Source organism: Rhinoderma darwinii, chromosome 7 (assembly GCF_050947455.1).
Source record: "Rhinoderma darwinii isolate aRhiDar2 chromosome 7, aRhiDar2.hap1, whole genome shotgun sequence".
In the NCBI taxonomy this organism is placed as follows: domain Eukaryota; kingdom Metazoa; phylum Chordata; class Amphibia; order Anura; family Rhinodermatidae; genus Rhinoderma; species Rhinoderma darwinii.
Window position 1 is genome coordinate 44,313,989 of NC_134693.1, and position 27,231 is coordinate 44,341,219.

The window sequence follows — 27,231 nt, forward strand, 5'->3', positions numbered from 1 at the left end:
TACTGTGCCGACGACCTGTCATTTTACGCGTCGCTGTCAAAAGACGGCGCATAAAATAACAGCATCGTCAAAGAAGTGCAGGACACTTCTTGGGACGTAATTTGAGCTGTTTTTCATTGACTTCAATGAAGAACAGCTCCAAATTATGGCCGGAATTGACGCCTCGCAAAACGCGAGTACGAGCAATTATGTCTGAAATCCAGGAGCTGTTTTCTCCTGAAAACAGCTCCGTAATTTCAGCCGTAATTGACGTTATCATGTGCACATACCCATAGAACTTTCTGTCTGCAGTTATTACATTATATTGTCTTTATCATGACACATGATCACACGTGGCGCCGCCTGTGGCTGTCAGCTCAACTCGCCTCATGGCAGGTGCGGCACTGATCACACCCCTGTCCACCTTTATACTACAGATATCCCCTATTGTAAAATAGGTGCTTTAGAGGAACCAGGGCTCTAGTGTGACTGCAATGTCTGCTCCTCACTTATAGCTATGCCACTGTCAGCAACAAATATTTTAGTGGTTAAAGTGTCAATGAGATGCTTTACCTGCACCATTATCACTAAGTGTCAAAATGATAGGATCTCCGGATTCTGGTTCAATGACAGCCGTCAGATTAGCTCCCAGTACTGCTCTGTTTCCTTGTTTAAGTTCTGCAAAGACAGTCACCGGCTGTGGAGAAGTGATCCTTTCATCAATCGCTTCACCAGCAATAGTCACGGGAGGTATAGTATATGAGGATGGTCTTGAGGTCACTAAAATACCAAGAACCTGGCTGCTGTTTAAAGAGTTAGTTATTATATATAACCAAGAGCCGACCTAAATAAGAAAAATAGAAATGGATTGAAAGTGACCATAATCAGAATTGTAGAGGGGAGATAAAAAATGTTTTTGTTGAGATTGAATAACGTATCTTTTTGCTTTAGGCTGGCCTTACATGGTGCAATTTTTTTGTAGGATCAGAAGATTTAATATTTACACATTACTTTGCAATTACCTTAGCGAGAATATCAATAAAATGTTTGGAGAACTGTCATAGTGATCATGAGCATCCACCAGGGCCAGATCACGATTTGTAGAGGTCAATGGCAAGGTCCCCTTCCCCAGTAGCAGTGTTTTATAATGCATGGATACTAATGCTGGCCATATCATATCTGAAGATTCTTCTGGCATCAACAGGACCTGACGACAATCGAATGCGTATGAGAGCAATGCCACTGTCCCCCGGTGTCTGCTAATGATAGAAACAAGGTTTGGCATGTAGGGTTTTAACATGCCCAAGTTGTACTTCAACCAGGGGATAAGTATCAACAGATGAATATTGTAGCTGCTTATCTCTCTCTCTCACTATGGCAATAAACATACGTGCTTGGCCACCAGATTTCTTTTCGTTAACAGTGCAGGCAGTATTATGGAGCTTTGACCCCTAGTATTAAATATTAGTAAAAGTTGTATAATAACCTCTTCTTCCACATAGTAAAATGTTTATATTGTTCTTTAAATCTTTTCAAAGTCCCCTGCTTTGCTGTTGGGTAGGGTTGAAGTGGTTTGTGAAGGCCCCTAAGTGGTGAAGGCCTCTGAGAAATAGTCCCTTTTGCCTTCCCTATAATCTAAACCTGACCGAAATCACTGTGATCTTCTGTCAGGAGATCCCATCTTGGAAATATCCCTTTAAATGAAAATAAAGGAAATATAATTATAGGCAACAATCACAGTGGGATGTTTCGTTGCATAGTCAATATAAAGTAGATGCATAAAAATTAATTGGAGGGGGAGTGTACTGTATACCCTAGTGTTATGTTTTTGGTGGGAATATTTTTATTTTTTTTTAAATATAAGATAAAAACCAAGTGAATTAACAATAATTTTAAATAAAAATTTTTGGGTTGAATGTCATTTTACCTGTGAATCACCTGTAACTTTTAGATAAGATACTTGAGATATTAGGTCGTTGTCAAGGTTTTTATTGGTATAATTGTATCCTGATGGGTCCTGGATAATAACATCAGGAGGATTAACAGCCTGCCAGGTAATAATGAACATTGTATCATTCCCCACAGTCCCGTCCACAATGACAGAGCCAGATAACCGACCTTCTGCCTGGATAAGTCTCTGGACGCTTGTAATCTGCAACCAAAGAAATACAATCACTATTATGATAAAAACATGAATTCATAACAGAATGGGTCTGATACTTCTCTGTGACCTCACCTTTATAAATGGATCTGGTGTGTCTTGAATTACAGGAAATATTTCAGTAAAAGCTCCAATCAAATTGTCTGAATCATTACTGTCTAAGGCGAAGAACATTTTTCCTCCTACATTCAATAAATACAGAACAGAATTCAGTATATGACAGAGTGAGTTCTTCATACACATAGTACACATAGTACACCTTGAACCTAAATCTTATCATAGCTTGAGAATTGTGTGTTGCTAATTAAAGAAGTAATTTACAGAAAAGAGAGAGATAGAGAGAGAGAGAAAAAGAAAGAAAGTTTGGATTGCATCAAAGTTAAAGGTGTTGTCCCAACTGAATATCCCCTATCCATATGCTACATTAGGGAACATGGACTTCATAAAGGGAGGTGAATGGAGTGCTGTAAAGGTCGGTTCTTTCTCTAATAAACATAAGGAGACCAAGTGGTTTGTCCCTTTTACGGGAAGTAGATGGTATACAAGGACCCCACTATTAGCCAAAGCCTCTATAAATGGTTTCTCTGTCATTTAAATGGATGACATTTAAGCAAGGCCCCTCGCATCTTCCTCTGGCATTTACACCTGAACACTAGTGGTAACAACCGTTGAACCCTAGGTAATCAGTTGATTGCCAGGGCTGATAGGAGTGGGTTGTCCAACTCCTTTAACTGTCAGGCCACCTGAAACCTCCCTTGGTGATGGCAGATGATTGCTAGAGGCTTTGTTGGTGCAGCTTACTTTAGGGTTGTCTAGTTGCAACAACCACTCATCTGAAGACAGAAAAAGTCTATGGAACTTCAAGTTGCTTTCTCTCCCAGATGCATGAGTGTAAGGCCCCAGAGAGCTGCATTGACGAAGCCAACAGCCAAACTGGCACATGGTTGTCAAATTCGTTGCGAATGGTCGCGTGCGTCAATATATGGGCACACGATTTTGCAGGTTAACAGACGTTTTACCAGCAGCAACGCATGGCTACTAACGAGCAATTTGACAACCGGGCCGAACAGGGTACCTTTGCAGCTGTCGGTTCAATGCGGCTCCAAGGGGCCTTACCCTAAGTCTTTATGAGCAGTGGTATTTAGACTAGGGGTCATAACCATACCCTTTGAAGACTTGCTCTTACTGTATATTTCATATTTCCTCATGTGTGAGCTGACCACTTTCCCCCACCTACAAACAGTCTTTCCTACTGAACCTAAAAACACGCGTACATATACTATATATAAACAAATATATATGTATACATACAATATATATATATATATATATATATATATATATATATATATATATATATATATAGCCCTGCCAGTTTTAAAACTACACTGACTACAATACCACTATACATAAAGAGTTCATAAAATATGTAATTATTTATATTACGGAAATCTTATAAAAATTAATTCAAATTATTCTTTCGCTAGTGTCATTTGTATTAAAAAATGACCCCAAGAAGGCTTCTTCCAACAATAGTTTTGACAGTGCAGCTTGCATGTTGCTCCCTTACCAGCTTGGAACATGTCTATATTAATTCTAATTGTAAGCATGACCTGCCGATCTTACAGTCAAAAGTTGTGTTTTATATACAGGATGCTAGATTTCCGGAATGTTGCATTGAAATATTTATATAATCCAATACTGGCTTCCGTGCCATCATTATACTGGGAAGATTATCTTTTCGCTCATTCATAGCTTAGCATTGGAGCCGGAATTTGCAGGCTATAGTCTTACCAGCAGTATGAATAATCGTCTGTATCTACAAACACACCTGTGCGTTGTGCTAAGGATTCCAGTTCAAGGTCAGCATTGGGTCCTATTGCAATGGTGTGAATAACTGAGCCACTCCCTGAAATTTTTGATAAACACGTATAAAAATTTGAATCACTTCCACTGACTGCCAAGATGATTTCAGAGCCTTCTGTAATTCCATCAAGACCTTTGGTCACCTGTAAAAACAGAATATCGGTTGATAACTTCCTTCTTTGTTTATTAAATGTACATTTGTCCTATTTTACTTCACAATTCATGATGTTTATGGTATACTGTGTTTTATTTTTATTCTTTTATGACTAGAAGGTTTTGCAAGCCAGAAGACAAGAATTTCCTTTTTATATTAACTACGTGTGCACTGGTGTGTCTCACATCTGAAATAAAAACTTACATTTTCCCTTAGGAAAAATAAAAAGAGAAACATTGGTCAGCATGGTGGCTCCATGGCTCACACTGGACTTTGTATGGTTTCCCTATGTCTGTGTGCATTCCTTCAGGTTCTCCAAGGAATGGATTAAGGCTGATGGAGGCTCATGGGCGAAAATTTGGTGGAGCCCCATCCCCCCACCGGAACCTGGACCACTTGACCCTTTATAGCAGCCAAATATAGAAAAGGTGGCTACGCATGCACATGGCCCTCTACACTGAAGTCTACTGAAGTTATGGAGAAAGTTGAGCCAGTGACACTTAAACTTCAAGAGAGCGAGCAATACACATGCATCTCCACCTCTTCTTGGCTGAATTGCCGAATAGCCATCGGAGTATCCTGATGTTCCAGAGAGGTGGGGGTCTCAAGGGTGAGCAGTGTATACACTACCTACATAAATAGTGACTGCCAGGAGTGTAACTAAAAAATTATTGATTGATTAACAGACAGACAGACAGAACCAGTCTGGTCAGGGAGGGTAGATGGTAGAGACCCCTAGGTCCCTAAGGTGGTGGAGAAATGTGCCCATTGTCCTCTCCCTATAATCCAGCCCTGCACTCTCCAAAGGCATGCTACGGAATGTGTTGGTGCTATATAAGTAAAATATAGCAAATAAATGAATATGTAAATGTATAAGAAGTAGTATTTTGTTTACAGGGGCAAGGCTATGAAAGCACAAGAACCATATATGTGAAATACATCTCAACACAGGATGTACAGTATATACATCGTAAAAATTAAATATAGATTAGTATAGTCAGATGGCTCCATCGAATATTATTATATAATGCGTGAGAAATCATCACACTTCTCTCTGCCTACTTATGGTGCCACCGTCATGTATCAGGATGACTTATGTGACCTCCAACTTTAGGTTCCAGTTGAAATTATTCCTTTTCCTCTGTTTGTTTTAGTAAAAAGCAAGGTCTACATACTGTGATATATTCAGTTGTAGAAGATTTTTGATGTCAATGGAGCAATGAATGAAAACGGAGGACATCTATTAGGAACCATTATGTGCATGGAGGATAAATGACAAAAATAATAGCAAAATGCAATGTGATCTGCTAAAATGCTATTTAAAAAAAAAAAAAGAATGATGGAGTGACAGAGCTTTATGAGATAGTTGACAGGAGGTCTGTTTTTTGTTTCATAAGCAGACACATTTTCTTTTAGATATTTACCTGCAAGCCAGCTGAGATGCCTCCACAGATAGACAGACCCCCGCTAAATTTATCTGGAAGATTTGAAGTAAGATTCCATCGTACATCGTCACTGACAATATGAAGTAAGGGACTTTTGACATCTGTTGTTTCATTAAATGTGACAATTCCAACATAAGAGCCAGGCTCTACCAATTGCTGAATGAAGATGGCTGCTGCTTGCCGTAGTCGGTGGAATCGCTGACCCTACTTATAGAATAGTGAAGCATTTTATGTGAATTAGTAATAAAGCAATGATAAATCGTAACCTTTATTGTTAAGATCAGCTCACCACTTATCTTGTCTAAATATACATATGCCAGTTACCCCTAACGCTTTGTATGGAGAAGTTTCCTCCAGCTAATGTCACTGGACTCAACAGGGGATCCAGGGGTTGGAGTGGATACTTGTTCTTTTTGAGGCCTTCCTGAAGCAAACTTGATGCATGAGTGTCGTTTTTTAAACTAAATAACTATGTAACTATGAAATCCTCATCCAAGTGGGCATCACTATCTTCCATGCCTCTACCTTTATATAGATATGTGTAAAGGATATCAGCAACACTGTATTACGTCATGAAAAGCTATTTTAAATCTCATGACGTTTCGTTAAACAGATACCTGTGACATATGCCATAAAGTGCCATACGTCACTCATAGGCTCATACAGCCCAATGTACTTGTTTTGCAGGATCCCGTTGGATAGTCTACCACACTATTCCATACCTCAGAAAAAAAGGTATTACGACGTATACCAGCCTGATGGACGCCAAAAATATACTCCTTTGACCTCCGTTCGGCTAATGGAGCACTATGGGCACATTTAGCGTGTACATCAGAGCTGTCCTACACGTATACACTAAATGTAGGGTAAAAATATGATGTGAACAGGGCCTAACCTATGCTCTTTTTTTTTCACATGTGAAACAGTAAGAGTGGTAGTAATAATAATAGTGGTAATTACCGTGGCCATATTGTCAGAGACATCCAGAACCAGACAAATCACTCTTGGTCTGGACTGTAGCAATAAGAAAGAAGGAGGTGGTGGAAGATCTGTGCCTGACATTGGTCCTGTGCTTTTAAAGTCAGCTGTACTTTTAATAACATCCCAAGTGCTACGATAGCTGCATATTTTGTTCTGCATATTTGGTGCTTCCTTATCGTGGTCAAGTTCAGAACAAAATTCCACAACCTACAAATAATGTAATAGTGAGATTTGTAAGTCAGTTTGATAAAACGCATATCATTCTTTAAGAGTGTGCACTTGAAGAGACCTCAAGATGTGTCCTAGTAGTGGTGAATTTCAGGATATTGCTGCCAAATCCAATTTATATAAAGGAAATAAAAGTAATAATATGACAGAGCTGGTGTTCTGGAGTTCAGAAATGGGCATGTTTATCATTAATAATAGGAGAAGAAGATTGAAGTTATAAGGGAAGACTTAGAAGTTATTCACACGAACGGCATAATCGGCCGTGTGACGACTGTTTTTTATGGGGCTATTTTATGGGGCTATTCACACAGCCATTTTGTTTACGGACCGTGGGAGCGGCCCGTGAAAAAATAGGACATGCCTATTTATGGATCCCTTAATAGATTCAAGTCTATAAGGGATCCGTGAAAGCAAGTCCCGCATGGATGCAATCGGCCGTAAAAAACAGCCATTTTTTATGTCCGATTTGACTCCCGTCGGTGTGAATAAGCCCCTAACAAATATGGGTTATTTACACTAGTTACAGAGTTGATCAAATGTATACCTTATCCTTTTTTACAAAAGACAGAGGACAGTATGGAAAACTCTCTGACCAACTACTATTGCTACAAGTCATCGGAGAATGTCCAACGTGACTGAAAGACATTTCCACCTTCAACTCAGGAAGATAAATTTGTTGGGTAATTATCAGGGTCACACTGGCCCACCAGAGCATCAAAAAGAACAGCCCTAGCACATGAAGTCTAGCAGAGGATAACCGCACATTGAGATGAAATCCTGCTTGGGTCTACTGCTTTTTTGGTGGTTATTCTTCATTGATGATAATAACAATGTGAACAGAATACAGTGTTTTTTAGGGTGCATATGGGATAAAGTTACTTACAAAGTAGAGTAACTTTGTAAATATTACCACCATACAGTAAATATTACCACCATACAGTTGATGAATATTACCTCCATACTGTTATGCTGTTACTGAATTACAGCCTGTATCGTAATCCAAAACTGCTTTCACAATTCTGCATGCTTCAAAGCTGAAATCTCTAATCATTCTTAGAATAGGTCATCAATATCAGATTGGTGAGGGTCCGACTCCTGGCACATGGCCAACCAGCTGACTGAAAGAGCAGTGGCGATCTAGTATACATTTGATAATGACTGGGTCTGATACTGCAGCCCAGTCCCATGCAAGTAAATAGAACTTAGCTTAACTTATAGTCCTGGAAAACCCCATTAATGTGGAAAAAATAGGTCAACACAAAGAATTAGCACATGGTTTATTTTTTCGAAGATCTGTGCCAGGGACAAAAACACATGAGAGAAGATGCATTCTATTTTTAAACCAAAACGTCATACATTGTAGTGACTTACTGAAGATAAAGATTGCATGTACATTATCGATGATTTCACTTTTTGAGTACTGTCAACTAGGAACATGCAGCCTTCTTCCAAACTCCCAGTCTGAGGGTCAATAATACATTCTCCATCAGAACAGAAGCGTTTCTTACAAATATACATGCCCACCATGTCTGAGGAACACCTAGAACAAAATACAACAAAAGAGAAACGGAAAATGTTAATGCATGAAATCTTCATGTGACTGAGCAAAAATTATATCAATAAAAATGTCAAAAGTTGCGAGCAAGTAACATGACATTCGCTATTGGCGCTAATGTACAAAAAGAGTCTGTGGCCTACATTTATTAATATTGGCATATTTTTTTTACACCTGCTATAAGTAGCCTCACATTTTCACGACTAATTTGTGCCTCTTTTAACCTTTGCCTTTGAAGAAAGAGTCTAAAAGTATATTTACAGCTTGACCGGGATAATGTTTCTTTTATGGAGTGAGAAATTTTTTTTGCAAATTTGGCACAATTTTGAAAGCAACCTTTCAACATGTGCAATTTCCACCAAAGTCAGGCGTACACTGAATAATAAATGTGGGCCTCTGTTTTGCCACAGTCTTCAGTCATGGTCCAATGTGGTGCTGTTTAGGTATAAAGTAGTCCACCAAAATTATCCTTTGTTATTGTAATATTAATGTATAAAAGGCTTTACCACTTAATGCAAACCAGACTTAAGTTTTCTTATCATTTCGTTTTCCTGCTCAATATTAATCGGAATATTAATGCAGGGTGCTATGTGTGACTCTCCATGCATGATCTTAGATCGGGTGTGGACGAAATGATAGGGACACTTTAACAACATGTAAGAACTAGGTTATTACTGTGATAAGACAGGAGACAAAAATAAATACAATGCTTCTTGCCCTCAAGAACAAAACTGGCTATGTCCTTAAAGAGGCTCTGTCACCAGATTTTGCAACCCCTATCTGCTATTGCAGCAGATAGGCGCTGCAATGTAGATTACAGTAACGTTTTTATTTTTAAAAAACAAGCATTTTTGGCCAAGTTATGACCATTTTTGTATTTATGCAAATGAGGCTTGCAAAAGTCCAAGTGGGCGTGTTTAAAGTAAAAGTCCAAGTGGGCGTGTATTATGTGCGTACATCGGGGAGTTTTTACTACTTTTACTAGCTGGGCGTTCTGACGAGAAGTATCATCCACTTCTCTTCAGAACGCCCAGCTTCTGGCAGTGCAGACACAGCCGTGTTCTCGAGAGATCACGCTGTGACGTCACTCACTTCCTGCCCCAGGTCCTGCATCGTGTCGACCACATCGGCACCAGAGGCTACAGTTGATTCTGCAGCAGCATCAGCGTTTGCAGGTAAGTAGCTACATCGACTTACCTGCAAACGCCGATGCTGCTGCAGAATCAACTGTAGCCTCTGGTGCCGATGTGTCCTCGCTCGTCCTCGCTCCTCCTCGTATTATGCGAGGCGTCTGTGACGCTCGTAAATCTTGAGCTGCTCTTCATTGACTTCAATGAAGAACGGCTCAAATTATGTAGCAAAGAAGTGTCCTGCACTTCTTTGCCGAGGCAGTCAATTTCTGACAGTGCAGATCTGTGACGTCACTCACAGGTCCTGCATCGTGACGGCCACATCGGCAGCAGAGGCTACAGTTGATTCTGCAGCAGCATCAGCGTTTGCAGGTAAGATCGACTTACCTGCAAACGCTGATGCTGCTGCAGAATCAACTGTAGCCTCTGGTGCCGATGTGGCCGTCACGATGCAGGACCTGTGAGTGACGTCACAGATCTGCACTGTCACAAGCTGGGCGTTCTGAAGAGAAGAGGATGTTACTTCTCATCAGAGCGCCCAGCTAGTGAAAGTATTAAAAACGCCCCGATGTACGCACCTAATACACGCCCACTTGGACTTTTACTTTTAAACACACCCACTTGGACTTTTGCAAGCCTCATTTGCATAATTACAAAAATGGTCATAACTTGGCCAAAAATGCTCGTTTTTTTAAAATAAAAACGTTACTGTAATCTACATTGTAGCGCCGATCTGCTGCAATAGCAGATAGGGGTTGCAAAATCTGGTGACAGAGCCTCTTTAATTAACTTTTTAACACTTTTTGTAACACGAGGATATTACACTCTATGAAAAGCAATATGTTATATCATGTTGTATCTTTTGCACCATTGATACTTATGTCACTAGTCACTTTATATCATTGTATGATGACAAAAAATTATTTTATTGTATAATGATTGATTGCACTGATTGTTTTGGATTGTACCCCTTATATATACGTATGTATTCCTAACACACACTACTTGAGAATGCCTTTACAGAGGAGGTGAAACGTTGTGGTTCTATGTTGGATGAACAAATTCACTTTATTTGAGTGCTGCTTCACGTTCTTTTTTTTGTGTATATATATATATATATATATATATATATATATATAGCAGGAATAAAGAACAAGTAACGGCACCAGGACTTCAATGTTGGGGAGATGTTGGTTTATACACCACCAGGTGGAAAGAATGAGCGACGTTTCGGTTCACACCTGAACCTTTCTCAAGCTACATATATATATATATATATATATATATATATATATATATACACACTACCGTTCAAAAGTTTAGGGTCGCTTAGAAATTTCCTTATTTTTGCAAGAAAAGCACAGTTTTTTTCAATGAAGATAACATAAAATTAATCAGAAATACACTCTATACATTGCTAATGTGCTAAATGACTATTCTAGCTGCAAACGTCTGTTTTTTAATGCAATATATACATAGGTGTATAGAGGCCCATTTCCAGCAACCATCACTTCAGTGTTCTAATGGTACATTGTGTTTGCTAACTGTGTTAGAAGGCTAATGGATGATTAGAAAACACTTGAAACCCCTTGTGCAATTATGTTAGCACCGCTGTAAACAGTTTTGCTGTTTAGAGGAGCTATAAAACTGACCTTCCTTTGAGCTAGTTGAGAATCTGGAGCATTACATTTGTGAGTTCGATTAAACTCTCAAAATGGCTAGAAAAAGAGAGCTTTCATGTGAAGCTCGACAGTCTATTCTTGTTCTTAGAAATTAAGGCTATTCCATGCGAGAAATTGCCAAGAAACTGAAGATTTCCTACAACGGTGTGTACTACTCCCTTCAGAAGACAGCACAAACCGGCTCTAACCAGAGTAGAAAGAGAAGTGGGAGGCCCCGCTGCACAACTGAGCAACAAGAAAAGTACATTAGAGTTTCTAGTTTGAGAAATAGACGCCTCACAGGTCCTCAACTGGCAGCTTCATTAAATAGTACCCGCAAAACGCCAGTGTCAACGTCTACAGTGAAGAGGCGACTCCGGGATGCTGGCCTTCAGGGCAGAGTGGCAAAGAAAAAGCCATATCTGAGACTGGCTAATAAAAGGAAAAGATTTATACATATATATATATATATATATATATATATATATATATATATATATAAAGAAAAATAATCAGGCAGCACTCCCTAGAATTTCAGTGAAACAAAGTGTTACTGATGTCCTTCAACAACTTGACAGTGTCCCAAGCGAATGTAAAACGTGTCGATAGCGTTATTTATAACTTCTGGTGTGATTGAATTCTAAATGTTTCCGTCAATGAAAAGCGGTCCTACAATATGATTGTGTTGTGTTGTGTTGTGTGTCACATGTTTAACCCAATGTTAATTACTTAAAACTTTTTATCTAAAATTAATAATGGTTCATTAGAAAGGTTAAACTTGATGGACCTGTGTCTGTTTTCATACTATGTAACTACGTCAATGAAGGACAAAATCATTCACAATGCCATAAAGGCTATTTATCTATCAATGTACAACTAAACAACTTACCGTGTTGCTTTAATTTTATTGTCAACTGAAACGAAGAAGGGCTCTTCATAATTATATTCATCAAAAACACCCCACTGAAAATGGGCCCATTCATGGAGAAATACCTTCCCTGAAGAAAGTGACAAATAGACTTTATAAAAAAAAAATTGTAAAGTCCAAGAAAAAAAACACAAGAATAAAAAATTAAAAGAACTTATATACATTTATACAAAAGATGCTTGGAATTTCATCCAAAGTGGACTATACGCAGACAGAAAATGCTGCAAGATAATATTTTAGTCAATTTTAAAGTCTTACCTCTTGGTCCATAAACTGGAAGAAGGTTATCATTTGTTAAAAATTCAGGTGTTAAATGTATATATTTTCCCTTTTTCCCACATCCTTTATAATGTAAAGTGTAAGGATCATTTCCATCATTAACATTAGGGCTGCTGATAATCACACTTGCCTTAAAAGTAATGTATAAAAAATGATTAGTAAATTATAGAAAAAAGACAACATAATTCTGCACTGAATTGAAGATGGGCTATACCCCAAAGCTATAGAAATATTTTATACTGCCATACTTTGTCCAAATTTCACTACAGCTCCTATGCAGCTGTCGTAATATTTGATGCTCCCACGTCATCAATAGTCCCTCTGTCACAGGGGCGTAGCTAATGCCTTATGGGCCCTGGTGCAAAAGTTCTTCTTGCCCCCCCCCCCCCCAACTTCTTCTCATGGTTGATGGCCCGCAGCTTTTAGCTGCATCACAGGGTCTCCTAAGTGACCCAACGACGCAGCACCAGCAGCCAGGGGCGTCACTAAGGTCTTAAAAGGTGAGGGGAGACAGCATATCTATAGCACTACAACCCTATAGCCATGGATAGGATTTGCAGTCACAGGCGTTCTTGCACCTGTATTCACGTTCTGTTTCATTGAATGTAGTTTTCAAACATTTGTGTTGTTTATGTGATTCATATACAGTTAGGTCCAGAATTATTTGGACAGTGACACAATCTTCATGATTTGGGCTCTGCATGCCACCACATTGGATTTGATATGAAACAACTGAGATGCAATTGAAGTGTAGACTTTCAGGTTTAATTCAAGGGGTTGAACAAAAATATCCTGTGAAACGTTTAGGAATTGCAACCATTTTTCTACACAGCCGCCTCATTTCAGGGGCTCAAAAGTAATTGGACATATTAACATTACCATAAATCAAATGTTTTTTTTAATACTTTGTAGAGAATCCTTTGCAGGCAATGACTGCCTGAAGTCTGGAACCCATGGACAACACCACACGCTGGGTTTCCTCCTTTGTTTGTGGGTCTTTCTGCCTTAAGTTTTGTCTTAAAGAGGCTCTGTCACCAGATTTTGCAGCCCCTATCTGCTATTGCAGCAGATCGGCGCTGCAATGTAGATTACAGTAACGTTTTTATTTTTAAAAAACGAGCATTTTTGGCCAAGTTATGACCATTTTTGTATTTATGCAAATGAGGCTTGCAAAAGTACAACTGGGCGTGTTGAAAAGTAAAAGTCCAAGTGGGCATGTATTATGTGCGTACATCGGGGCGTGTTTACTACTTTTACTAGCTGGGCGTTCTGACGAGAAGTATCATCCACTTCTCTTCGGAACGCCCAGCTTCTGGCAGATCACGCTGTGTCGTCACTCACAGGTCCTGCATCGTGTCAGACGAGCGAGGACACCGGCACCAGAGGCTACAGTTGATTCTGCAGCAGCATTAGCGTTTGCAGGTAAGTCGATGTAGCTACTATTACACATGATGTAGCTACTATTACACATGATAGGATTAGAGATAGGGCCCAGCAGACAGTATCACACATGATGGGATAAGATATAAGGCCCAGCAGACAGTATCACACATGATAGGATTAGATACAGCGGCTCAGCAGACAGTATCACACATGATAGGCTTAGATACAGTGGTTCAGCAGACAGTATCACACATGAAAGGATTAGATATAAGGCCCAACAGACAGTATCACACATGATAGGATTAGATACAGCGGCTCAGCAGACAGCATCACACATGATAGGATTAGATACAGTGGCTCAGCAGACAGTATCACACATGATAGATTAGATACAGTGGCTCAGCAGTCAGTATCACACATGATGGGATTAGATACAAAGCTCAGCAGACAGTATCACACATGATGGGATTAGATGCAGTAGCTCATCAGACAGTATCACACATTATAGGATTAGATACAGGGCTCAGCAGACAGTATCACACATGCACGGTGGCCCAGTGGTTAGCACTATTGCCTTGCAGTGCTGGGGTCCTGGGTTCAAATCCAACCAAGGACAACATCTGCATGGAGTTTGCATGGGTTTGCTCCAGGTACTCTGGTTTCCTCCCACACTGCAAAAACATACCAATAGAGGATTTAGATTGTGAGCCCCAATGGGGACAGTAAAAAAAAAAGAGGACCTCTGTACAGTGCTGTGTAATATGTTGGTGCTATATAAGTAACTAAAATAAATGATTGGATTAGATATAGGGCCCAGCTCGCTGACATTGTGGCCCCAGTGCTGGACCCAGGAAAGCTAAGAATAATAATTGTTTTGCTTCTTTATGTGTTGCTAATTTTTTTTGTGTGTTTGTGTTTTTTTACAGGTTTGGTTGTTGGACTACTTCGGATTCGTGGACAACTTCAATGACATCGTATTTTTATTCTCAATAAAATGGTTAATGGGGGTTGTGTTTTTTTTATTTCAATAAAATATTTTTTCTATGTGCTTGTATTTTCTTAAACTTGATTATTACCGCCTTAGTAATGGCCGCTGGCTGATTGACAACCTCCATTACTAAGGCGAGGCTTAATGTTAGCAGGTGCAGAGGCTAACACTAACCCCCATTATTACCCCAGTACCCACCACCACCAGGGGTACTGGGTTAGAGCCCGATACGAACTAGTACCTGACCATCCGTAGTGACGGTCAGGCACCGGGCCGACCACAGGCTGGTAGTATTAGGCAGGGAAAAAAGAGAGAGAACCTCCTATTATTTTCGTTGAAATATCATTTCTTGCCCAGGTGTACACTACCAATGTAAATCATGAAATGTTAGGTAAGGGAAAGGAAGAAAGGGGGCAAGACTGTTATTATGTTAGGTCGCCTTCAATTAAGTATTGATACCAACAATTTAACAGGGAAAGAAATTCCAATGCAATGTCCCCTTTAAATTTCACTGGGAAATTACCTTAAATAGTATTTATTTCATTTGTATTCAAAGTTTTTTATTTTATTATTTTTTTATTGCTTTTATTTTAACTTATATTATATATATATATATGTAATTTTTTGTGTAATTTTTATATTTTTCAATTCCCAGTGATTTTAGACACCCTTTTGTGTGGCAGGTTGTGTCTGTATCACCAGGACTAAAGAGGGAGTGCTCAATATAGCTTGTATTGTATAGCTATGTATTGTTAGAGTCTTTATCTCTAATTGTGTAAATGGGTGGTTGAGATTTCTTCTCCCACCTTTATACCTATGTCCTGTGAGACTTCGCGTCTAATCATATTGTTTTTCTGTGTGCTTCCCACAGCAGTTGGCTCCAGGCCCACTATGGACTTCCGTACGCGAGACCAATCCTGGCTCTCGCAAATTAATGAGGTTTTTAAAGAGAATCCAAATGTGCTTTTAGATACTAACGGTAGAGATATGAGGGAATATATCAACAGATTGAAAGAGCTGCTGAGACAAAGAACCAGGGTATGGTGGAATAGGGCCTTTTTGGACCAATACCTTACAAAAGGCCTTATACCAAGAGGACTTAGGGTTCAAGTCTTCCCCTCATTCCCCATAGAGGATGATATTTTTAAAAACAAATGGGAAGAATTATCTTCCACATGTTCAAAAGGCTATATGGGTCTGCTGATTCAAGCAAACTCAAAAACCTTAACTGGTTTGGAAATTGAGATTGAGGAAATCCAGACCAAGATTAAACAGGATCTATCAAATGAGGCGCTGGAGAAACTGAACACTGACCTCGACAAAGAATTTCAAAAATGGGAGCAGGAAATTTGCTCAATTAAAACCACTAAATTCCAGAGAGATACTAATGATTTTCAACAAAATAGAGTCTATAAGTGGCGACGACACAGGACTCATTCACTCTCTCGTTCGAGGTCGGGTTCAGTTTCTTCTGCGGCCTCCAATGAGGAGCTTGTAAGGGGTGGACGCAATGGAGACATATCCCAGAACCCTCAAGAGATAGCCTTCCCTAGACGGAATAGGGAGAGACAAGCCACGAAACGGAAAACGCCATCTGCATTCCAGGGCGGGAAGAAATACAAGAACAGTCTAGAGGTAATTAACTTGTCTTCGCATGTCCTCTCTGACACACAGCATTTCGTCTTAAGTAAGGGACTAACCTTCTCCCCAAGTAACCCCTTTGACTTCTTCACAGCACTAAAAGATTTACACCTATTCGCACGCAAACTGATTTTAAAAAAACTACACAGCAGGGGTGAAAGAGATCTGGGACTAAATAGCGATGTGGAGCGCGAAGCATTACTGGCCCTTGAGGACTTATTACTCGAACAAAGCCCAGAACAAGGTACGTTCCCACGATCTATATTACCACGTTCAACGAGATTTCCCCCTTTGACGATCTGTCCACAAGTGGAGATTTTTACTAAATTGGTAATAAGTGACTTTAAACTCATTACAACCAATAGACATTACGATAATCTAACAATCTCCCAACGGACTGCCTTGAAGGAATTACAGGCATATGACGATGTCGTATACAAGGCAGCGGATAAAGGGGGAAATATCGTTATCTGGCCCGTTACATTGTATGAAAAAGAGGTCTTTAGGCAACTTAGGGATAAACAGACATACTCTAAGATAACATATAACCCAATAGGGGCCTTTTCCTCTGAATTAGGACAGATCTTGAACTTGGCTTTTGAAAAGGGAATAATTTCTAAAAAAATCCTTGAAGGTTTAACTGTGACTTACCCCAAAATCCCGACTTTCTACTTGCTGCCGAAGGTTCACAGGATCTGACAAATCCACCCGGAAGACCGATTGTGTCGGGAATTGGTGGTCTTTGTGAACCAATCTGTAAGTTCATTGACTATTACTTGAAACCACTGGTCGAATGCTTGCCCTCATTTGTAAGGGACACCACAGACGTACTTACCCATTTGGACGGGATCACCTTAGAACCGAACATGATCCTGGTAACGGCGGATGTGGAGTCCCTCTACACTTCCATCAGACATGAGGATGGAATTGAAGCTGTCCGCCTCTTCCTGGGGATGAGCAACTGGGACAGCCAAACTTGTGACTTGATTGTGGATTTGCTAAGGTACATCCTGACTCACAATCTTTTTGTGTTTAGGGATGTATTTTACTTACAGAAACAAGGCACTGCCATGGGGGCGGCGTGCGCACCGTCATATGCTAACCTGTTTCTCGGAGCTTGGGAGAGGCAGGTTTTGCATGGTGACGGGGCCCACGCCGTGGACCATGTGCAGTGCTGGTTGCGGTATATTGACGATATACTATTCATCTGGCAGGGGACGGAGGAAATGCTTCTCGGTTTCATGCAAGAACTGAATGTCAATGACCGCAATATCAAATTGACGTATGTGGCCAATGCACACAAGGTCAACTTTCTGGACATATCCATCGAGGCAGATACCCACGGGATACTGCAGATGGATCTGTTCAGAAAGGAGACATCTACTAATTCTTTACTACACGCCACATCGGCACACGTGCATTCCACTTTTAAGGCTGTCCCGGTTGGTCAGTTCCTTAGGATGAGGCGGATTTGCTCTTCAGATGCCAGCTTTGAGAGGCAGGCTAGGGATTTAAAATCACGCTTCCAAGAAAGAGGGTATAGTAATAGATGTATCAAGAACGGCTACAGACGGGCTAAAAATATTGACAGGACGACACTTTTACACCCTGTTAAGACCGGGACTAAGGACAAGAACGTGGTTAGATTAATTTCAACTTTTAATAACCAATGGGAAACAATGCGGTCAATATTAAAGAAACATTGGCCGGTCCTGCAGACTGAACACGCCTTTTCAACCTCACTGCCAAAAAACCCCAGATGACGGCTAGGAGGTCTAAAAACCTCAAGGATATCCTCATCAAAAGTCACTACGTGCCCAAACAAATGCACCCTTTCTCAACCAGAGGCCCTATCCAGGGCTGTTACCCATGCGGTGACTGTGTGGCCTGTGTCAATGTGGTTAGATCAACCACGTTCACATCTACAGGTGGCGAACGAACTTTTAAAATTCTGGACTACATATCATGTAATACTAGTTACGTGGTTTACTATGCTACATGTGGTTGTCCTAAAGTTTATGTGGGCCTGACCACCAGACAATTGAAAATTCGCATCAGAGAACACGTTAGGGACATAATAGCGGCAAGGGAAATTGAGGACCTAACATCACTCAAAACCATCCCCAAACACTTTAAGCTCTGGCACGGGGGAGACCCTAAGAGCTTTAAGGTTAGGGGGATTGAACGGGTACACTGTGGTGTCAGAGGTGGAGATGCGAAGACATTGTTGGCCCAAAAAGAATACAGATGGATTTCAGTTCTGAACACCATGACGCCTATAGGTTTAAATGAAAACTTGAGCTTTGCAGCCTTCCTGTGATATTTCTACCGGTTTTTATTCTTTTAACTTTTTAATATGATATTAAAGTGCTTTCTGTCTTATTTTAGATTGTGCCTAGATCTGAATACCTATTAAAGTTCGGTATCTCTGTCCTATATATATGCCACCAACGTGAAGTCCAGGACGAATCATGGATATAAGAAGCGTTCACTCCATCTTCACTCTCCTTAGTATTTTGTAGTATTTTTTACTATATACTCTCTATTACTAATGTAATTTATTATACTTTACATGCATATATGTACTTATGTTATTGAGTCTTTTAGTCATAAACACTATTGTGGTTGTCTGTGCTTCTTTGTTGTTGCTTTTTATATTATTCTATTTTACTTTTCATATTTTATTATGTATATATTTCTTATTTGTGCTTTAATATGCACTCGTACACTTCCTTTATTTGCATACTCTGTATTGCCTTATTCACTGTTTGTTTTTTTGTTTGTTTCTTATATAACGTAAATTGAATGTTATGGTCATATCATTTAATTTAATTTATGAAATTGATGATTACACTTTATTATAATATTCACTGTATACAACAAAAATTCCTTTATATTATCTAATGTATATGCACTTGCAATATGTATTTATTTAATTATTTATTTGTATTATTGATCATGTACAATAACACTTGTGTATTAAATTTGAATACAATTAATGAGATTTATATCCTAAAATCTACTCACAATGCACTATGTCTCGAGATTTAGTTAGTCTTTTTATTTTTCAATTTATCCACTAGATGGCACTGTTTAGGACCGACTATAAGGCTATGTTCACACGGGGTCTTTTGCCGAGTTTTTTGACGCGGAATCCGCGTCGCAAAACTCGGCAGAAACGGCCCGAGAACGCCTCCTATTGATTTCAATGGGAGGCGTCGGCGTCTTTTTCCCGCGAGCAGTAAAACTGCCTCGCGGGAAAAAGAAGCGACATGCCCTATCTTCGGGCGCTTCCGCCTCCGACCTCCCATTGACTTCAATGGGAGGCAGGAGAAAGCGTGTTTTATGCCCGCGGCGCTCAATGGCCGCGGGCGAAAAACGGCGCGATAATTGCTATTCACACGGAGTATTTTGGGGGAGGAATATCTGCCTCAAAATTCCGTTTGGAGCTTTGAGGCAGATATTCCTCCCCCAAAATACTCCGTGTGAACATAGCCTAAGAGTGAGTAACTTTGTATGTATAATGGATTCATGAAGAGAGTTGCAATTCTGGGGGGGCCTTTCTCCTTTTAATTGCCTTTTACATACACATACTCACTTTCCTACTGGGATCGTTAGGTAGAATAAGTAGATGGGACGCCGATTCCTGCCGATGGGCTGTCTTTCCGGCTCTGCGCCTGCGCTGTTTCCCTGGTGACGCGTCCCGGGATTCGCGCATGCGCAGTGGGATAGTGACGTTCATCGGTAGTGTATCCCTGTGCGTCATCCCTGGGCGCCACCACTGTCAATTAGGCGCCGCTCATATCGGCGCCTGATTGGCTTACTATGATTAAAGGACAGCGAAGACCTTTACTTAAACTAGGCACAACCATAATACCGGCACCCCTTGAGAAAGCTATAAGCGAAACGCGCGTCGGGGCGCACTTCCACACTCTGGGTCACACGATTCTCCTCAATATGGGTAAGTGCATTTACTGGATTCATAGGGACACTTGCTACTTCCTTAGGAACACTAGTTCACTTAGGCAAACGGTCTAATGGTCTGGTCTGCTGTACTCTTTGTATTTACATCTTATTATTTATACATTTTTATAGATATACCCTGTGTAGGAGTAATTCTGATTATCAATTAAACCTGTATACTCTTATGTGACTTAATATTCCGTTCAATATTGGTAACTGTGACTTAGTCAAGGACTCATTTTTAGATTCTCTGTTTTTTGTTATTCTGTGTATTTATTATCAATAAAGATGTGTAATTTCTTCATATGTGGATATATACGGACTCTTTTTCTCTGGTTTATTATGTATTGTTAGAGTCTTTATCTCTAATTGTGTAAATGGGTGGTTGAGATTTCTTCTCCCACCTTTATACCTATGTCCTGTGAGACTTCGCGTCTAATCTTAATGTTAGCAGGTGCAGAGGCTAACACTAACCCCCATTATTACCCCAGTACCCACCACCACCAGGGGTACTGGGTTAGAGCCCGATACGAACTAGTACCTGACCATCCGTAGTGACGGTCAGGCACCGGGCCGACCACAGGCTGGTAGTATTAGGCAGGGAAAAAAGAGAGAGAACCTCCTATTATTTTCGTTGAAATATCAGTTCTTGCCCAGGTGTACACTACCAATGTAAATCATGAAATGTTAGGTAAGGGAAAGGAAGAAAGGGGGCAAGACTGTTATTATGTTAGGTCGCCTTCAATTAAGTATTGATACCAACAATTTAACAGGGAAAGAAATTCCAATGCAATGTCCCCTTTAAATTTCACTGGGAAATTACCTTAAATAGTATTTATTTCATTTGTATTCAAAGTTTTTTATTTTATTATTTTTTTATTGCTTTTATTTTAACTTATATTATTTATATATATGTAATTTTTTGTGTAATTTTTATATTTTTCAATTCCCAGTGATTTTAGACACCCTTTTGTGTGGCAGGTTGTGTCTGTATCACCAGGACTAAAGAGGGAGTGCTCAATATAGCTTGAATGGTGTGTTTTGTATTTATAATTTTTTTATTTATTTATTTTTATTATTACCCAAACCCACATCAGGTTGCCTGGCTTGACCTTTGTGAATGGGTCATGTAGATATGTAGACAATCTTTTTCACTGCAGTTGTAAACTCACATCCAGGGACCGAGATCGTTGCTCGGACCTGGAGGCACATGCAGCGATATCACACAATCTCGCTGCACAAAATTTTCTTGTTATCTCCCCGATAGTGAAACCTGAGCTACAGCACAACACTATTGTGGCTGAGTGTCAGCCGTGAAGTCTCACTGCGTCGCTGTGCTGATCCTGTCCTCCCAGTAGCGGGACTAAAGCCACGAGTGCGTCCTGAGTCGCTAGCAACCAGCGGCTTGTGTATAGAAGGTGGATGACTGTGACGTCATCAAGACTCGCCGCTCACACGGCGTGAGCAAGCGATGTCCACACCGTTCCTCGCTCATGTTCGCTACAGCCAAAAGCAGTTGACAGGTAGGTTGGAATTCTACACTATTTCTCTCCCACTGGTGACTTTCCCTATCTCTAGTCAGTATAGTCCCGACGTACGTTTCGCTGATGTAAAATCAGCTTCTTCCGGCCGCCCCATTGCCCGACCATCACTACAGATGGTCAAGTACTGGATCGTACCCGGCTCTTCCCAGCACCCCTGGTGGCGGTGAGTACCGGGTTAATAATGTGGGTTAGTGTTAGCCTCTGCACAACACTAAGCCCCGTCTTAGCAATGGACGCTGTCAATCAGAAGGTGGCCATTACGAAGGCGGTAGTAATATAGTTTAAAAAAAGACACAGACATAGAAAAAATATTTTATTGAAATAAAAAAACCCACACAACCCTCATTGACCATTTTATTGATAATAAAAAAAGCCGTCATCGAAGTAGTCCTCGAGTCCGACGTAGTCCAACGACCGAACCTGTAAGAAAACACACAAATTTTTTTTTAGTAACACATAGTAGGCTTAGATACAGGGCCCATGTGTGATACTGTCTGTGGGGCCCTGTATCTAAGCCTACCACAAGGTAGGCTTAGATACAGGTTCCAGCAGACAGTAATCTTATAAAGTATAAGATTACTGTGTGCTGGGGCCCTGTATCTAAACCTAGCGTGTGGTAGGCTTAGATACAGGGTCCCACAGACAGTATCACACATGTGCCATGTATCTAAGCCTACCATGTGATTGCCTTAGATACAGGGCCCAGCAGACAACATCACACAATCTGTGATCCTGTCTCATGGGCCCTCTAAGCCTGCTACATCGTAGGCTTAAAGGGGTTGTCCAGTCCCTAAACATTGATGGCCTGTCCTCAGGATAGGCCATCAATAGCTGATGTGTCGGGGTCCATCTCCCGGGACCCGCCAATCAGCTATTTTGAAGGGGCCGCAAGCACTCGTACGAGAGCTGCTTCCCCTTCATTTCCCTTGCTCGCTCACACTGTGAATCGCCGACACGGATTCACAGTGTGAGTAAGTGACCGGAATGAAGTGACCAGAATGAAGGGGAAGCAGCTCTCGTAGAGTGCTGTGGCCCCTTCAAAACAGCTGATTGGCCGGCTCCCGGGAGTCGGACCCCGCCATTCAGCTTCAGCAGACAGCGACAGTAATCTTACCCTCCTCTTCAGCCGTGGCGGAAGTTCTGTCCTGACTCTATCCGGGATCACGATGTTGTGCGCTTCGCATAGTGCTGTGACGTCAGGACCTCTGCTGCGCTCCGGAACCAGGAAGATAAGTACTGTCAGTTACTATAGTAACAGGGGTCCGCAGCCCGAGTTACTATAGTAACTTTTTATTGATGTGGTGCGGGGGGCCGTGGGCACCCTGGCTTCGGGGCCCGGTCGCAATTGCGACTGCTGCAACCCTTATAGCTACGCCACTGACTTACTTCCAGGAGAGTGTTCTTCACTTGGGTAGATGTTGTGAAGGGGTTTTTCTTGACCATTATGAGGATTCTGTGATCATCCACCAACCACTGTTGTCTTTTGTGGACATCCAGGCCTTTTGGAGTTCACGAGATCACAAGTGCGTTCCCTTTCAAGAATGTACCAAACTGTTGATTTGGCCACTCGTAACATTTTTGCTATCTCTCTGATGGATCTCTTAATTTTTTTCAGCCGAACGATGGTCTGTTTCACTTGCATTGAGAGTTCCTTTGACGATGTTGTGGGTTCACAGCAACAGCTTCCAAATACAAATGTCACACCTGGAATCAACTCCAGACCTTTTACCTGCTCAATAGATGGATTAACGAAGGAAGAGCCCATGCAGTCCATTAAATAGCTTTTGAGATAATTGCCTAATTACCTTTGGTCCCTTGAAAAAGAGGCAGCTACATATTAAAGAGCTGTAATTCCTAAACCCTTCCTGAAATTAGTATGTGAATACCCTCAAATTAAAGCTGAGAGTCTGCACTTTAAGCCCATATTTCTTATATAACTGTATATTCAAAATGTTTTAGTAAACAGCTAAAATACCAAAGCTTGTCACTGTCCAAATAATTTTGGACCTAACTGTATGTGGGGTTAGTGACTGCCTCCATTTTTTGATCTTGCACTCCTCCCATTCTGCCCTGTGTGATTTTAATTTATTTCATGCTGGTTCCTACCATCCCCAGATATATGTAGGCTTAGTCCCAGTTCTGGGTGTATGTGCAGCGTAGGTTTCCACCTTAGGGGTCGCCTTGTAGTGGCAGGTGGGCTGAACAATTGAATCAAAACGTGCGCTAAAAACCTCACTATTGTAAGTAGATTTAGCAGTAATGCAGTAATGCATATTTATTTATATTTACCTACTTAGGTGGCATTAGTGTTCGCAGTGTGCTGTCGCCATTTTTTGTGTGCTCTATGGATTGCATTAGATACATTGGCTCAGCAGACTTTATCACATATGATGGGCTTAGATATAGGGCCCAGCTCGCTGACATTGCGGCTCCAGTGTTGGACCCAGGAAAAGTAAACATAATAATTGCTTTGCTTTTTTATGTGTTACAAATTTTTGGTGTGTGTGTGTGTGTGTGTGTGTGTGTGTGTGTTCTTTTACAGGTTCGGTTGTTGGACTACTTTGGATTCGAGTACTACTTCGATGGCAGCTTTTTTTATTTTCAATAAAATGGTTAACGAGGGTTGTGTAGGGATTTTTTATTTCAATAAAATATTTTTTCTATGTGTTTGTAGTTTTTTAAACTTTATTACTACCGCCTTAGTAATGTACGCTGGCTGATTGACAGCGTCCATTACTAAGGCGGGGCTTAATGTTAGCCGGTGAAAAGGCTAGCACTTACCCGCATTATTGGTCCACCAGGGTTACTGGGAAGAGCTAGGTGCGATCCAGTACACGACCATCTGTAGTGATGGACAGTCACTGGGTCGTCCGCAGGCTGGTATTATTAGACTGAGAAAGGCCAGAAACCTTGCCTTTCCAACCCTGCTATCCTGCTGCTGCTATGTTGTATTTGGCTGGTTATGAAAAATGATGGCAGTCGGTACCGGGATAATAATGGGGGTTAGTGGTTAGTGTTAGGGTATGTTCACACGGCCTATTTTCAGCTGTTTTTCGGGCCATAAACGCCCTGAAAAACGGCTGAAAATACGGGGGACTAAATGCCTCCAAACATCTGCCCATTTCAATGGGAAAAACAGTGTTTTGTTCCCACGGGGCGTTTTTACATGGTAGGTTTTGGAACAAGGCCCCAGCAGGCGTTAACGTTAAACTTACCCTCCTCTTCGGCTTTGGGCGCAGCAGAGGTCCTGACTCTATCCAACGTTGCGACATTGTGCGCAGCGCACAGCGTTGTGACGTCAAAGACATTGGGACCTCTGCTGCGCTGGGAATGAGGAGGGTAAGTTCACTGTTACTATAGTAACAGGGGCCCGTGTAGTCTATTACATAGGCCCCAGTTAATATAGTAACTTTTATTTGACGTGATGTATAATTCTTTCTATACCTTCCAACCGTCCCGGATTCAGCGGGACAGTCCCGGTTTCCGGGCGGTGTCCCGCTGCCCCGGGTTGTATGTCCCGGTGTCAACTGTATCTGCGTCCTCATATATGCATTCTGAGAAATGACCCATACCTAAAGAATGAATTACCAGACAAACCAAACATTACGTTTAGACGTTCCCAAACACTCAAGAATATTCTTGCTCCCAGCAGTCCAAACAACCGAGTCCGAAAATGTTTCCTAATTTTTTTGGTTCAACAATATTACTCATAGGAAAGACACATACATATCTACAGTTACTAACGAATCTTTTCCTATCAAATCATTCCTCAATTGCGGTAGCTGCTATGTGATATACCTATTAGAATGCCCCCGCCATTTACAGCATATAGGCAGGACGACACAATGTCTGCGCACTAGAATCAATAAACACAGGTTTAACGTTAACACAGGCTTTCTCAAACATAGTCTCTCTCGGCATTGTACTTATGCACATAACCGACAATTTGAAACAATTAACATCACTCCCATTGAACATATTCCGTCTGATGTTCCCAACAGATTTTGCAAACTAAAACAAAGGGAGAACTGCTGGATTTTCAAGCTCCAAACATTAAATCCAGGAGGCTTAAATGATATCTCAGAATCATCTTTGGATTGATGTATATCTATACATATTTTATTTATTTATCTAATTGTATATCAGCGATTCATTTTATCTGGCTGTAACACAAAAACCTTTAATTTTCATAAACACTATTTTAACTAAAAGTATACCCCTTAACCTTCCATCCTTACGATTAAGGAGAAAAGATGAGTTTCTGCCTATTGATTACACCAAAACATTAAAATTTGAAGTGTAAACACAGTTTTACTATATCTTGTTTGATTATTTGATTACACGCAGTTCATTTGTCTTAACTACAATAAACATCTTCAAAGAATACTATCATACAATATATGCTTCTAGAAATACATACACATACATATAAATTTTTTACCGATTAACAGCTTTTTTTGTGTCAATTTGTATGTCTTTTTGACCCTTCTCGGCTTGCGTAGCCACTTTGGTTGCCTAGACGAGTCTTGGCGTTCTCTGGGTAACCTAGCAACCAGCGGCACCTTTCTTTTGCTCCGAAGAATCATTCTTATGTTTCCATTTTAGAGTAAGTTATTCATTATTATTTACTAAACATGTTTTATAGATATTTAGATAATGTATGTTTTTATTGATTTGTTGGCTGGTCATTCTTCTGATTGTTTTCTAATTAATGTATATTACTAAGATTTTTTTATATATTATATATTATATATCATTCTATAATGTAGTGTATTGGTACGATTGTCACCAACAATATTATCAGTTTTTAAGTGAATTGATATGTTTTAATTTTACCGCAAATGCCGTTTATGACGTCACAGTCACACCTTTTTCCTTCTTGGCGTTTTTTTTTCTCCCTTTGAATCCAAATACCCTATGTTATTTAAGATGATGTATTGTACGTGCTATATATATGGCCTGAGGAAGACGCTGGTACAGCATTAAAACGCGTAGCCACCATTGTTTACAATAAATAGATATATTTCTAATTATTTTGTTTATCATTTCCCGTACTTTCTAACAGCCACGTAGCAGCTCCTTACAAGATCCTCCCTTTTTCACTTTTCCCCAATTATCATATATGGATAGTGACATCAGGGGCTAATCCTGGAGCGGAATCCCTGGCCAGAGCTTGACGACGCTCTGGTCGGGAATTCCACTCCTAGAACGAGCCCCTGACATCACTGTCCATATATGGACAGGGACATCAGGGGCTCCTCCTGGAGCAGAATTCCCGGCCACAGATTGACCGATGCTCTGGCCATGGACTCCTCTCCTAGAGAGAACCTCAATGGCACCATCTG

The 27,231-nt window shown here is 40.6% G+C and overlaps 1 protein-coding gene across 1 annotated transcript in view; it reads right to left on the reverse strand.

Moving 5' to 3' along the window:
• The window catches only part of LOC142657150 (calcium-activated chloride channel regulator 2-like), a 41,830-nt gene that overhangs the window by 7,030 nt on the left and 7,569 nt on the right, over positions 1–27,231 (reverse strand). The window contains exons 3-11 of the mRNA XM_075832199.1: positions 12,347–12,497; positions 12,050–12,158; positions 8,186–8,354; positions 6,566–6,793; positions 5,585–5,803; positions 3,972–4,149; positions 2,216–2,322; positions 1,907–2,131; positions 553–823 (exon numbers count right to left, since the gene is read on the reverse strand). Of these exons, the coding sequence (XP_075688314.1) occupies positions 553–823; positions 1,907–2,131; positions 2,216–2,322; positions 3,972–4,149; positions 5,585–5,803; positions 6,566–6,793; positions 8,186–8,354; positions 12,050–12,158; positions 12,347–12,497 (1,657 nt within the window). The remainder of the gene's footprint in view (positions 1–552; positions 824–1,906; positions 2,132–2,215; positions 2,323–3,971; positions 4,150–5,584; positions 5,804–6,565; positions 6,794–8,185; positions 8,355–12,049; positions 12,159–12,346; positions 12,498–27,231) is intronic.